This window comes from Oryctolagus cuniculus, chromosome 6 (genome assembly GCF_964237555.1).
Source record: "Oryctolagus cuniculus chromosome 6, mOryCun1.1, whole genome shotgun sequence".
In the NCBI taxonomy this organism is placed as follows: Eukaryota; Metazoa; Chordata; class Mammalia; order Lagomorpha; family Leporidae; genus Oryctolagus; species Oryctolagus cuniculus.
Window position 1 is genome coordinate 129,554,197 of NC_091437.1, and position 14,907 is coordinate 129,569,103.

Consider the following 14,907-nt stretch of genomic DNA (forward strand, 5'->3'; position numbering starts at 1 on the left):
CCTCCCTCCCCTCCATCCCCTCCCTCTCCTGTGCTCCTCACCCTAGGAACACAGACACCAGGAAATGAGGGCCCAGCCTTCCTCCCTGCCAGCCAACCCACATCTGAATCCTTCCGCTCCCACAGGCCCCACTCTCTAGCCACACCCTCCCTTCCGGCACCGGGCTAGACTTTCCCAGCCAGACCACGGGGTGCTCCTCGGAAGCCCAGGGTGGCCGTGTGATATAGCAACCAAGGCAGGGTAAAGGGCACCTAACACAATGAGCAGGGAAACCCAGGGCTGTGCCAAAGAACCAAGGTTTATTCCCACCTTCCTTTGCCCCCTTCTTGCTCATCACTTAAAGGAGCCTGCCTGTGGCTCTCTCTTGAAGTTCACACTCAGCAAAACCAGTGGCCTATTTCAGCTCAATCATCAGCTTTTTCCACAGCCTGGCACTGCTGAGAAAGTGGCTTAAGAGGGCAGCTATTTGCGTCACCTGCCCCTGTGCCATGTGTCCCCACTCGGCTCCCACCATGTCTCCCTCCTGCTACAACTGTTCCTTTGAATCTTTCCTACTTGTGGTTTCCAGGTGTCCCTTTTTCAGTCAGTTCTGGACTCCTTCTTGGGAACTGATGGTGGCACCAGTGACTCCAGCAGGGCTGCACAGCCCAGACCTCCAGCTCCTGCTACAGGGACAAGCTGATCGGTCGCTCAGGGAGTCCCTGCCACTGCCCCAGCTTAACGCCCTGGGAGAGTGCATGGCTCAAACCAGGCAAATCAGAATCCTTTCTCGTGTCAGCCCTGCCTTTGCCCGGGCTGGGGTGTGGCCCTCTCCTCTCTGCCTTTTCTGCCTCTGCCCCCGTCATCATCGGCTTGGGAGGCTGCCACACCACTGTCTCCCCAGCACACAGAGAGCCGCTGTACTGCTGTTTCTCCAGAACCAGAGTCCAGTAGATGTGGGGGCGGGGAGAGTGGGAGGTCCCTACCCAAGGTTTCTCTCCTCTTTTTCCGGTTGGCCTCACATCGCCTTTGTTGCATTTCACCATGGAGCTGTTCTCCAGGCTGGGCTTTCTCTTGGCTGGCTGCCTTTCTGGGACAGCTCTCAGGTCCCCCAGTGCCTAACAACTGCTCACTGGCTGCTCACTCACTGCGCCAGCCATGCCACCGAGTGGTCTGGGTGGTTACTGCTGTGCCGCTGACCATCTCACATCCAAGCCCTGACCACTGCGTCTAATCTGCACACAGTCTCACTCGTTATCTGTGCTTGAGGTTCTGGGTGGGCAGGGTCTGGTTTCCTTCCAGAACGACCTCAGGACATTAGCCCAAGGGCCATGTCAAAATGAACCACCTGCTTTCAGGGGCCTTTTGCTATCCCACACATCATGATGGTTCTTTTTGGTAGATGACTTGACAAGACTCAAAGGTAATTCAAGTTCTAACTTGGAATCTTGTAATATTTTCTTATCCTTAAAAGTTACATAAGCTCTGGAACAGCTGGACTCACATCTCTCCCTCGTTGCACCGTCTCATGCCCTTGGCATTGTATGCTATGTATATTTAGAAGCCCAATAGATGCTGTGACAAAATGGAAAAGCAATGACACTGTGTCTGCACAATCTGAAACCATCACTGACATTATTCAGAAGTTCAGGTGCACGTTTGCTTTCTAAGTAAATTTAACCTACAATTCTTTTTTTTTTATTTTTTTATTTTTTATTTGACAGGCAGAGTTAGACAGTAAGAGAGAGAGAGAGACAGAGATAAAGGTCTTCCTTTGCCGTTGGTTCACCCCCCAAAGGCCGCCATGGCTGGTGCCCTGCGCCGATCCGAAGCCAAGAGCTAAGTGCCTCCTCCTGGTCTCCCATGGGGTGCAGGGCCCAAGCACCTGGGCCATCCTCCTCTGCCCTCCCGGGCCACGGCAGAGAGCTGGACTGGAAGAAGAGCAACTGGGCCTAGAACCTGGTGCCCATATGGGATACCGGCGCCTCAGGTGGAGGATTAACCAAGTGAGCTACAGCGCCAGCCCCTTAACCTACAATTCTTTTAGGAAAATTAGCCATGTTCCTTCTCTCCAGTGGCAATGGTAAATGTGTCTTGGTTCACCCCCGAGTCGCCGCTGCGTCCAGGTGCTTTTCCCGGTCTCCCATGCAGGTGCAGGGCCCAAGCACTTGGGCCATCCTCCACTGCACTCCCGGGCCACAGCAGAGAGCTGGCCTGGAAGAGGGGCAACCGGGACAGAATCCGGTGCCCCGACCGGGACTAGAACCTGGTGTGCCAGTGCTGCAGGCAGAGGATTAGCCTATTGAGCCACGGAGCTGGCCTCTGCTTGTTTTTTTTTTGAAGATCTATTTTTCATTTGGGAGGCAGAATGATAGGGAGACATGGAGACACACACACATAGATAGATAGATACCTAGATCGATAGATAGATAGATAGATAGATAGATAGATAGATAGATAGATGGAACTTCCATCCCTGGTCCTCCTTCCAAATGACCTCAAAGAGCCAGGTCTAGGCCTGGCCTGAAGCCAAGAGCCAGGAATTCCATCCAGGTATCCCACATGGGTGGCAGGGGCCCAGGCATTTGGTGCATCTTCTGCTGCACTCCCAGGGGTTGGAAGTGGGGGAGTCAGGATTGAAGCCAGCACTCCAGTACAGGGTGCAGCGTCACACATGGTGTTCACCCTACTGAACTCAACGCTGATGCTCGGATTCTGCTTCTGCCCCAGCCTTCTGCTAACGCACATCCTGGGAGGCAGCAGGTGATGGCTCAAGTTGCAGGGGCCCTGCCACTGACGTGGGAGCCTCAGCTTAAGCTCTGACTTCCCAGCACCCAGCTTCAGCCTGGCTCAATCCCAGAAGTCAGGAGCATTTGTTGGGTCAACCCGCAGATGAGAGCTCTCTTTCTGTCTATCTCTCGTTTGTGTCTCTATCTCTCAAACAAATAAGCAAGAATTGAAATGTTCTGTGCTGGACAAAATAACCATCGCTCTTTCTCTAATTTCTCTGCCAAACGAATAGAATCAAAGTGTTCTGCATTGAACAAAGTGAGCAGGTTTCTTCCCCTGCCGTCTAGCAGTCCCTGCTCTCCTCACTGGCCTCCTGCCTTACTGGGCTGCCTTCTCAGACTCATTTGCTGCTCTCTCCTCTCCTCCACCTGAGGGTGCTAGGCCCAGAGCTCCGCCTTAAGCCCTCTTTCCTCTCTAGCACACTCTCTTTTGTGGTCTCAAATTTATGACTTTAAATCTACGTGCTATGATGCCTAATTTTATCTCCCACCTTTGTCTTTCCCAATATCCTGATTTCCCTGTCCATGTGGCTAACTGACCTCAGCAGAGAGAGGCAAAAACGTGTCTGAAATATAACTAGAGGGGCCAGCGTTGTGGCATAGCAGACAAAACCACTGCCTACATCCCATATGGGCCCTGTTTCAAGTCCAGCTGCTCCGCTTCCGATCCTGCTCCCAGCTGATGGCCTGCAAAAAGCAGCAGAGGATGGCCCATGCATCTGGGCCCCTGCCACTCATGTGGGAGACCCAGTAGAAGCTCCTGACTTCAGCCTGACCTAGTGCTGACTGTTGTGGCCATCTGGGGAGTGAAGAGTGGATGGAAGATCTCTGTCTCTCCCTCTCCCTCTGTAACTCTGACTTTCTGATAAATAAATAAATCTTTAAAATATATGTAACTAGAACTTAAGATCCATGAACCACAGTGGAAACAAGTACAGTTGTATGTCAGTTAAGATCAAGGTTATGTTCTGAGAAATACATTGCGAGGTGAGCTCATCATTGTACAAACAGTAAAGTGCATATGTACAAGCTAAGATGTGTACAGTGTTGCTAGACGATATAATTGCATGGGACCATGTGGGCCATGTGACCCATCATTGTCTAAAACATTGTGATGTGGTATGTGACTGCATGTCAGCTCTGTGAGATCAGAGATGCCCGAGTCTCCAGCACCTAGACGCATGCCTAATGCCCAGCAGATGTGTGTTAAATGAAGATTCCTTGACTGGAGGACTTTTGGAACTTCTTAAATGATACTGGACAATTGAGTCATCTGAGGGTAACTCACTAAAATTATTTGACAACTTTCTTAAGAAGCATCTCAAGAGACTAACATCCTAAGGACACTCCTCTAGGAGGCTGATGGAGTTACAGTATCTCCCCCCACCCCCCCCACCCCCCGCCCCATTACATGCTGGTCAGCATTTAGTGATCACACTAGGACAGCAATTCCTCCCATCTTGAGGGTCTCACATCCTAACAAAATGGCCCAAGGGCAAAATTATGTGAGTGACTGTTCCACGTCCTATTCTAAGTGTCTTCTAAGTCCTGTTCTAAATATGCCTCAGCTCACAGGACACTGATGCTTCACTTCAGTAGATGAAGAGTTCAATTTGAGTTCATGGCATCTAACAATGTCTGACATTGTGATGAGTTAATAGAAAGGCAAAGTGAGAATAATGTCACATGCTGTACGATGAATCAATTTCATTATAATCATCATTACACTTTCATAATTGCAGAAATGCTGTTTTGGTAGCTGATCGGGGAAAGAAGAGGTAATAAGTTGATAGAAAATTGAGCTGCATTGTTTGCAGAGAATGGAGGGCTGGAGATGCTAGATTTTCTGAGACTAGCAAGACAATTAGAGAAGAATCCTCAGACCCCCAGGCTGCCCATGGTGGCTGAGATACTAAAATATCAGTAAAGACAACAGAACGTAGAAATAGAGCAGCAAACATTGACCAGACCACAAATACTTCAAGTGAGCAGTGACTCTCTGAGAATGAAGTCCATTTCCAGCCTGCGGAGTTTACACAGAACTGACCGATCCCCGGCTCTGTGAACCACTGAAACATGAACAGCCCCTGGGTTCAAGAGAAGTGATGGACAACAGTGAAAATGTGGGTGTCCTGAGAACTTCCTACTAGCCTCCTGTGAACACCTCCTGTGATGTTTCTCCAGGACAACACAACAAAGTGGGGCCCTCCTATTTCAGGACAGGATCATTTGTGAAGTTTGCCAGTCCAAGGGCAAATGAACCCTGCGCTGAAGAGAGACTAGGGGTAGTGATATGCCAAGGACAGTGGACGGTGGCTGTGTATGAGAGCAGAGATTAAGCTTTGTGAATAAGGTGTTACAGTGACAGAGGTTAAAGGAGTCACTCTGAGGCAGGCACACCTGGGTCTGAGTTCCAACTTAGTAACTCTGTGACGTCTGGGCTGGAGCCTCGATTTCTTCATCTATAAACTAGGAATAGCACTATTTACCCCTGAGGGTTGTTGTAAGAATTAAGCTGTTCTTAGCATATAATTGGTGTTCAATACACATTGACTGGACTATTGTTGAATGATTAGATAAAGCGCACACAGAGTATTTAGAATGTGTCCTTAGTGCAGTGATGTGCTGGCAAATAGGAACGGCCAGATGTACCCTCCCTTTTCCTCGCCTCTGTTAAAACCCTAATTGATATCCCTGGCCTAATACTCCTGCTGGGTCAGGCCACAAGCTGCATAGGTGACACCCCTGAACAAGGAGTTGAGCAGAGATGCACAGAAGTGCCTTTTGTGAGCTCAAAGGAGCCAGCTGTGGCATACAACTGCGTGTCACCTTTTATTATTACCAGCAAACAAACTGAGGAAATTGGGGCTCTATGGCAGTTGATGACATGTCTCAAATTACCTTCTCTGCACTACCACCTTGAGAAAGACATTGATATACTTAGTTGAGAGATGGAAAATACCCATTGCAAGGACAAGATCCACTCTGCACTCAACTGTATCTTTTCTTCAAGGCAATTTATGCTGATCACGTCAAAGATTCTACCCAAAGTAAAAGCTCTGGCAGCAGGATTCTGAAACCAAACGGTACTCCACGATGCTATTCCTGTTTCTTTATAAAATGCAACAGTAATAAGCAATAAGGATTGCTTATTACTGGAAAAAGAAAAAAAAGAGATGACTTAAAGAATAACTTAAAGGATGTCCATTTTTTCAATTTTTGGTGGAAATTATAATACTGTACACACACAAAAATTACATAAATGTAAATCTATTTGAATTAAAGAGCTATGTGTATTTTTTAGTAAGAAATTAATCATATGGAATTTTGCTCTTTCGGCATTCTCTTGAACATCTGAGTTGCTATTGCCTTTTTCCCCTTTTATTTCTTTCCTTTTCCCCAACGTTCTTCCTTAAGAGATGTTTTATACAAAGTTGAATAAGTTATTTTGTATTACATCTATCAAATAAAGTGTGATATCTCATCATCTGATTTAAAATCTTTTCCTTAAGGATCAGCTGCCTAAATTTTTAAATAAATTAATTACAAACTCCTCAAAAATGTCTAATGGGATAAAAATGTCTTTTCTTTCCTTTGAAATTCCTAACAACATCCAATAATCGTGATAGCTGCAGTTGCTGACAAATTTTATTATGTGATAAAATCATGGACAAGATTGAAGCTCACAGATAATCCAGCTATTGGGATGGGGCAGAGGGTGATCTTTTGGGTAAATTTTTAAAATGTCTTTCTATGTAAATCAGAAGCTATAGCCTTTGGTCTCCTGCTGGCAATTTATTAACTTAAAATGCCTGCCATGTAGCAAACGCCATCATGGAAAGAGTAAAATGCTGTCCTGGGTGAATTACACTCCAGCAGGAACAAGCTAAATTGGGGAATGCCAGTGTGACTCTGTGATCTGTGCTTTGAGAATCCAGAATGGGTACTGATTCATTTTCTGGGAAGATAACAGAGAAGTAGGAAAAACATTGCTGGCCATTCTTGATGCCTTAAACTCTTATTCCCACTCGCAGAGGAATGTGTTTAAAATGACAACCAAAGCAAGAGCTCTGATCACCTCATGTGAATTGAAAGTCCAGAGTTCCCGTTAACTTTTCTTGAGTGTGATATTTTTATTTTATTCTTTTTATTTATCTATTTTATTCTATAAATTATCTTTGCTTAATGGGTTGGAAACATCTCTAGATAATTCCCAAACCTCATTTCACTTTCCACATTTGATTTTTTGATCACTTTTTAAAAATAAGCATTTTCATGATTTAGGTGTCATGACCATTTTCCTCTCTTATCTCTACAGAGATCTCATGGTACAAAGAGATCAGAAAGACTTTAGCACAGATTTTGGCTGTTATGTTTACTTACTGCTTGGCCCAGAGAAAGTTACTTAACTTTGTTGAGACTCAGCTTTCTACTCTGTAAAATGGGAGTGACAATATCTACCACAAGGCTGGTGAGGAGTACATAAAACAATGAGTATAGATGGCCTAATACAGTCCCTGGCAGATAGTAAGTGCTCACGCTGATAACAATGATAACTGTTACTTGTCGTTATTTCAAAAATAATACTGTGCTAGAGTGCCTAAAAAGTTGATATTAAAAGAAAATACTAAGGAACTAAATTAATTCCCAAAATTGATAGTCAACTCATAAAATATTAAGTTGAAATTAATTCTGACAATAAAATACAATGTAATTTGTAAAGGATAATGGATGAAAGGAGTCAGTTGGTGAACTCTGTTGTTCCCCAAATTTTCCCTATAGGAGAAAGACAAGGGCAAAGCCACCCATTTAATATCATTTGCCCCAAATAGAGTGAATGCTGGCAAAGTTGTGGAGAAAAGGAAATGCTGTTACACTGTTGATAGAAATGCAAATTAGTATAGCCTTATGGAAAACAGCATGGTGATTCCTCAGCTAAAAATAGATCCAGCTATCCCACTTATGGGACTATATCCAAAGCAAATGAAGTCAGGGTATGAAAGAGAAATGTGCACTCCACGTTTACTGCAGCAGTATTCATAACGGCAAAGATAAGGAATCCACCTAGATACCCATCAGTGGATGTCTGAATGAAGAATGTGCAGTATTTGTACATAATATTACTCGGCCACAATAAAGAATGGAATCCTGACATCTGCAACAAAACGGATGGAATGGGAGATCGTTATGCTAAGTAAAAAAAGTCAGACAAAAAAAGACAAATATCATGTTTTCTCTTATTATATATGGAAGTTTATACATATAATAAAAAAGTTTAGATGCAATATCATTAAGTATATAAAATCTTATCATCACTGAATTATACTCTTACAAAATAATATACCCTTATTTGTTCATTTTATGGTTTTTGCCATGAATTCCATGTTATGTGCTTTAAAAAACAGTATGTATGTGTGTATATATATATACATATAATTTTTACATGAGAAATGAATATGATAAAATATTAAAATTTGTCAATTCTGTGTGCTCATTGAATTCTTTGTACTTTTATATATTTTGTGAAATATTTTATAATAAAAAGACAAAAAACAGTACAGTCTGCCAAGTGTTCCATATTAATCTAGCACCCCTGCAGGTGAGTAACTGGAACTGATTACCCACGGTAGCTTGGCCTTGGGCCTACCATAAGCATCACATTATCTGTTCCCGAGTTCTACTGAGTCTACCTTGTAGCAATTCCTAAACTCACCCTCTGTTCCATCCATCTATTACTACTATGCCTCTAATTCAGATTAGTTTTTTTTAAGGATTTATTTATTTACTTGAAAGTCAGAGAGACAGAGAGATCTTCTATCTGCTACTTCACTTCCCAGATGGCCAAAACAGCTAGTGCTGGACCAGGCCACAGCCACAGCCACAGCCAGGAGCCAGGAGCTTCATCCGGGTCCCCCATGTAGGTGGCAAGGGCACAAACACTTGGGCCATCTTCTACTGCTTTCCCAGGCACATCAGCAGGGAGCTGGATCAGAAGTGGAGCAGCTGGGGCTTGAACTGGAGCACATATGGGATGCTGGTGTTGCAGATGGCAGCTTTGCCATCTACACTACAACGCTGGTCCCAAATGTAATTTTTGGGAGATTCTTTTCCAAACCTAAACCTCTCATTACCTCATTTAACTCAGCCTCTATAGTTTACAGTACATATAGTTTATTGATGAAATATTTTGCAGTCAGATAACCAGGGTTTATGTTCTGGATCTGCCATATATTAGCTATGTGACTTAGGCAAGATGTTTAATCCTTTAAAGCTTTAGTTCCCTAATCATTTACTTATTTATTAAGATTTTATTTATTTATTTGAGAGGTAGAGTTACAGACAGTGAGAAGAGACAGACAAAAAGGTCTTCCTTCCGCTGGTTCACTCCCCAAATGACCACAACGGCCAGAGCTGGGCTGATCTGAAGCCAGGAGCCAGGAGCTTCTTCCTGGTCTCCTGCTTGGGTGCAGGGGCCCAAGGACTTGGGCCATCTTCCACTGCTATCCCAAGCCACAGCAGAGAGCTGGACTGGAAGAGGAGCAGCCGGGACTAGAACCAGCACCCATGCCAGCACCACAGGTGGATGATTAACCTACTGCGCCATGGCGCCAGCCCCAGTTCCCTAATCTTTTAAATGAGGGAAATAACACCTCTCTCCCACAGGGTGCTGCAGTGACAGAGATCTTAGCAAGGAGACTCGCATTCTGTGAGCAGTGATCAGTCACTGAATGTTAGTGCTGCTATTGCTTACCATACACGTGTCCAGAAACACCTGGGACTCTTGTCACTGTCACTATCAACATTTATAAATTAACCCCATGGCAAAATGAACTTTGACTTTAAACATCAGCTGCTATTACTGAAGTGCAGTATATAAAGAATTGTAACATCTTCTTGAGAATTCATAGCATCTTAGAGCATTTGTTTATGCAATCAAAACCTTAGCAAGTGTTAAAAAAACGGAATCTTGTGTAATGGATTCCGAATATCCACGAGTTAAAAAATTTTCACAACACATTAGAGGAGAAATCAAAGAGACTACAAGATCTAAACAAAATGAATCAAAAAAAAAAAAAAAGCCAGAGAACTTTGAAAAAGAAAATGTATGCTTGAAAACTGGAAAAAAGAAAGCTTTCCAAGGGTTGCAAAGTCTACCTGGCCAGGCTTGGAACACAGATGAGTGAAGCCTGCTGGGAGAAAAGCAGAGAACTTCTCTCCAGGCCCTGCCGTCTGGCCCTAGCCTGTCCCAGCTATGTGGGATTCGGGGCATCCCAAATCCAGACGTATATATCTTGATAAATCTGAAATTTTCCAATGTTAGTGTACGGGCACAGCTGGCCAAGTCACCGCTTGTAATGCCATGCACTGGTTGGAGTCCCAGCTGCTCCACTTCTGATCCAGCTTCCTGCTAACGTGCCTGGGAAGGCAGCAGCAGATGATCCAAGAGTTTGGGCTCCTGTGCCCATGTGGGAGAGCCAGATGGAGTTCCAGGCTCTTGGCTTCTACCTGGCCCAGCCCCAGCTGTTGTAGCCATTCGAGGAGTGAACCAGTGGATGAAAGATCTCTCTGTCTCTCCCTCTTTCTTTAACTCTGCCTTTAAATAAAGAAAAAAAAACTGTGTAAAATAAGTATGAAAGCTCAAGATATAATAAAAGCAGATACCTCTTATAACATACAATTATTAAAAAGACTGGAGCCTTTGAAAGGGTAAGCGAAGAGGGAGGACTAATGCTCATCAACCTTCTACTATGTGCTTACATTTAAAGCAAAAAAGTCTTACTTGAGTGTCACAATTTGTTAGAGAGGAAATGTTTTCATTTTCCGATGGAGGAGAGGCCTAAAAATGATAGCAGCAGTTGTTCCTGATCACCAGTTAGGAGGTGGAAAGGCAAGGTGAAACGCATACATGGATCTGCCTGACCCCAACCACCACATGGTCTGGTCAGAACGGGATCTGCAGAACTTCAACAACAGAGGACTCAATTCTATCAGGGGTAGAGGCTGAGTTCTAAACTCCATCATGGCTCGCATTGCAGTCATGCCTCCTCCTCGTCCCCTCAACCTCCACCCCCCACGGGGGCTCACAGCCAGTGAAATGGGTGCTGCCTGCAGCTGGGAGACCCAGGATTTGGCTCGAGGGCTCCTGGAGGCCTTGCTGACGCTCTTAGATGGTGTGGCGGCATTGCAATGCTCCTGCCCCATTTGCTTTTCCCTCTGGGTCAGACCTGAATCATCTTTCAAGACTCCCAGCCTTTCCTGGCTCCCTTGCATTGCATTTCCTCTCACAGGTGTTTCCCTAATAAAACCTGTCTGCCTTATCCATCTGAATGTCCCCCTCTCAGACACAACTGCCAAAACGTGCCCAAGGCCTTACCTGGAGGAAACCCTGGATAGACACACCCTTCTGTAAAGGGAAATACATCCCCCCAGTGAGTTCGCTGAAAATTTGCACCTGCCTGTAACTTTTCACATATTATTGTTGACATCCAGGAATATACTAAGTATACTAAATACACATCCATGTGTATATGACTGACCGCCACCAGCACCAGCCAGACATCAAGCAGTGGGTGACGGTACAGATCATGGTGACAGCCCACCACGGTATGACTCACCTGGTCTCTCTGCTTGATTCGTTTGTAAATATATTCTGCAAAGGGCTTGCGAGGAATAAACTTCCCATCTCCTGCCGCGATGTTGAAGACTCCAGCTTCGTACACCACTTTGCCTCTTGAAATAGTCACAAGCGGCACGCCATGGCAAACCATGCCCTCGAAGATGTTGAAGTTGACAGCTTGATGATGAGTTTTTGCTGAGATGGTTCTGTGTTTGTAAAGACAAAAAAAAAAAAAAAAAAAAAAAAAAAAATCCCGGGTCATCATCTGCTCACTTGATGAATATAAAATATTCAAAAAGGAATGACTTAGAAGAAAATTTAGCAAGTCTATTAGGCCATAGCTTCATCACTGTAGCAAGTGACTTCAAGAATAGAACACTGCATTAACATTTCATTACACAGTAATTCTATTTTCTGACGGAAAAACCCAAGTGATCACTCTTTAAGCTGATTAATGAGGAAGGAGCAAATGGGGAAAAGGCATCGTCTTTCATGTTTGGATTTCCAAATTAATTTTTATTTACACATTAAAGAACAACATATTGTTTTTACATTTAAATTATGAAACTTTCTAAACAGGTGAATCTGATGAACACACTGACCTAGCATCCAGCCACAAGACTTCAACTTTTTCCAGCTGCAGTGAGATTTCCTCTAACCCTCTCTTCCCAAATCCCATTCTTGCCCCTGCCTTCCCAGAAACAGTCATCACTGGATAGTTCTCAAGTTACACCTGGTAGTTATCAAGAGAAAGTGCATCTTGAATAGTTCCCCTTGTCTGGGGCAAAGCAGAAAATATGAGCGCAATTGTTATAATACAATCTCTTGGCCAGTGCCGCAGCTTATTTGGCTAATACTCCGCCTGCGGTGCCAGCACCCCGGGTTCTAGTCCTGGTTGGGGCACCGGATTCTGTCCCAGTTGCTCCTCTTCCAGTCCAGCTCTCTGCTATGGCCTGGGGAAGGCAGTGGAGGATGGCCCAAGTGCTTGGGCCCTACATGGGAGACCAGGAGGAAGCACCTGGCTCCTGACTTCGGATCAGTGCAGCACCGGCCATGGTGGCTATTTGGGGGGGTGAACCAATGGAAGGAAGACCTTTCTCTCTGTCTCTCTCTCTCACTGTCTAACTCTGCCTGTCAAAAAAAAATAATAATAATAATAATACAATCTCTTACTAACTATACCCTATGCCATGTACTTACATAATCATCAACTTATTTGTATTTGTTTTTTCCTGGAAAGATCCAATTTGATGCATTTATTGTATCTAATAAGATATTCTGAAGCACAAATGCATTGTGGAATGACTAATTCTTGCTAATTGACACCTGCATTCTCTCACGCAGTTATCGTTTCATTTTTTCAGTGGGAACACTTTCTATCCACTCTCAGCATTTTAAAGAATGCAATATATTATAAACTTAAATATTCATATCATACAGAACTCTTGCTTCCTGGATCTATTCTTATATAACTGTAATTTTTTATCTTTTAACCAACATCTCCCCAATGTGCCCACCTACCTCAGCCCCAGTCACTACCATTCTACTCTCTACTTCAATGAGTTCTTTTTTTTTTTAGGTTTCACAAGATCATTAGGTATTTGTCTTTCTGTACCTGGATTACTTAATCTAACATAATGTCCTCCAGATTCATCTATAGTATCATAAATGACAGGATTTCCTTCTCTTTTAAGGCTCAGTAGTATTCTACTGTATGTATGTGCCACATTTCCCCCGCCCCCATTCATCCACTGAGAGTCATTTAGACTGATTCTGTATCTTGGTTATTGTGAATAATGCTACAATGAACACAGGAGCAAAGATATCTCTTTGACATACTGATTTAATTTCTAGTGGATAGACACCTATAGTGGGATAGCTTTATCTCAATGGCTTATTAATAGTATTCTATCCTACTTAATGTGGTTGATAACTTCTGGCAATGGATATTTAGAAATGCTGGGTGCCCCCTATCCTTAAATCACATTAAATAGAAAAGAAAATCTAGTGTCTGTGAATAATATGAGCATGACTTGCATTCTGGTGGAAGGTTCTACAATTCCTCTCAGGAAAGGATTAAATAGAAGTATTCTACTACCCCAAAGTAAAACAACTCAGAGCACCTCGAACCCCAGTCTGGAAGAGCTGTTGTGTGATACAGTCCTAAAAGTGGACAAGGAAACACTGGTCTGGTCCTTGGTTCCAGACTCTTGTATCCAGTTGCCTCTTTTGTTTCTGTGCCTCACACGGAAGGCTTGACTTGCAACTCCTGCTACAACTCACTCACTCCAGTTTTCTCCTCCCTGGGTGTCTCATCTCTGTAAATGACGCCACCATCTACCCTTCCTCACCCCTCAAACCATCATCAAGCTCACGGACTCTTTCTCTCCCCAAATGAGTCCCAAACCTGCCCACTCCTCTCCCTCTCGGCTGCTCTCACCCATAGCCACAGCACTGTCACCTCTCATCTGGACAATCAAAGACCTATTCCTGGTGTTTCTGTTCCCGCTTTTACCCTTCTACACCCTCAACAAAGCTGCTTAAACAATACTTCAAAAAGGAAAATCAGATCATGGCACTTTCCTGCTTGAAGCCCTCAGTTGCTCCAGTCTGGTCCCCAACAACCACATAGGTATTTTTAAAAAGCACAGACATAATAAAAATAAAAAAGATCTGTTCCCACTGAGAAATGCCCACCAGGGAAAAGAAAAGGAGGAGCTCCAGTATGCCAAGAGACAAGACAATTTATAGCATTTTATTCCATCTTTATAACATTTCCCAGGTAGACAGTATTTTACAGGCATTAAATAGTCAAAAGACAAATGACCAGTTGGATAAAACGGAGATCTTTTCATATTTTTTTTAAAATTCACAATAAAATGACCTTTTTGTATACAGTTCTATGAATTTTGACATATATACAGATTAGTGTCACCATTGCAACAAGTAGGACATACAGCAGTTCCATCAGCTCCCCAAACTCACACACAGGGAGCCAGTGTCAGTCTAGCAGTTATGACGCCTGTGTCCCACACTGCTGTGCTTGGGTTTGATTCCTGGCTCCAGCTTATGACTCCAGCTTCCTGCTAAAGCAGACCCTGGGAAGCAGAGGTGATGGCTCAAGTAATTGGGTGCCTGACATTCACATGGGCAATACAGGTTGAGTTCCTGGCTCTCAGTTTTGGTTCAATCCTAGCTGCAGCCTCTGTGGCCACCTGGGGAGTAAACCAGTGAGTGGGAACTTGCTCGCTCTCTGTCTCCCTCTCTCTCTCTCTCTCTCAAGTAAATAAAAAAATAATTTAGACATTTTAAAAATTCTCATATTCTTCCTTTGTAGTCATACCATACCCCCATTTCTTACTTCTGGGCAACCACTGATCTGTTCTCCTTCACTGTAGTTTTCCCCTTTCAAGAATATCACACAAATGGAACAAGGAGACTGTGTTCTTTCACTCTGCATGATTCCTTTGAGGTTCATCCAAGTTGCCTTGTATATCAACAGTTTGTTCTTGTTTGTTGCTG

At 44.0% G+C, this 14,907-nt stretch overlaps 1 protein-coding gene across 10 annotated transcripts in view; it reads right to left on the reverse strand.

Moving 5' to 3' along the window:
* DPYS (dihydropyrimidinase) overlaps positions 1–14,907 on the reverse strand; it is a 111,215-nt gene that overhangs the window by 26,072 nt on the left and 70,236 nt on the right. For all 10 annotated transcript variants that reach the window (XM_051844759.2, XM_051844755.2, XM_051844758.2 and 7 more), the window contains exon 8: positions 11,384–11,591. In XM_051844759.2, the coding sequence (XP_051700719.1) occupies positions 11,384–11,591 (208 nt within the window). The remainder of the gene's footprint in view (positions 1–11,383; positions 11,592–14,907) is intronic.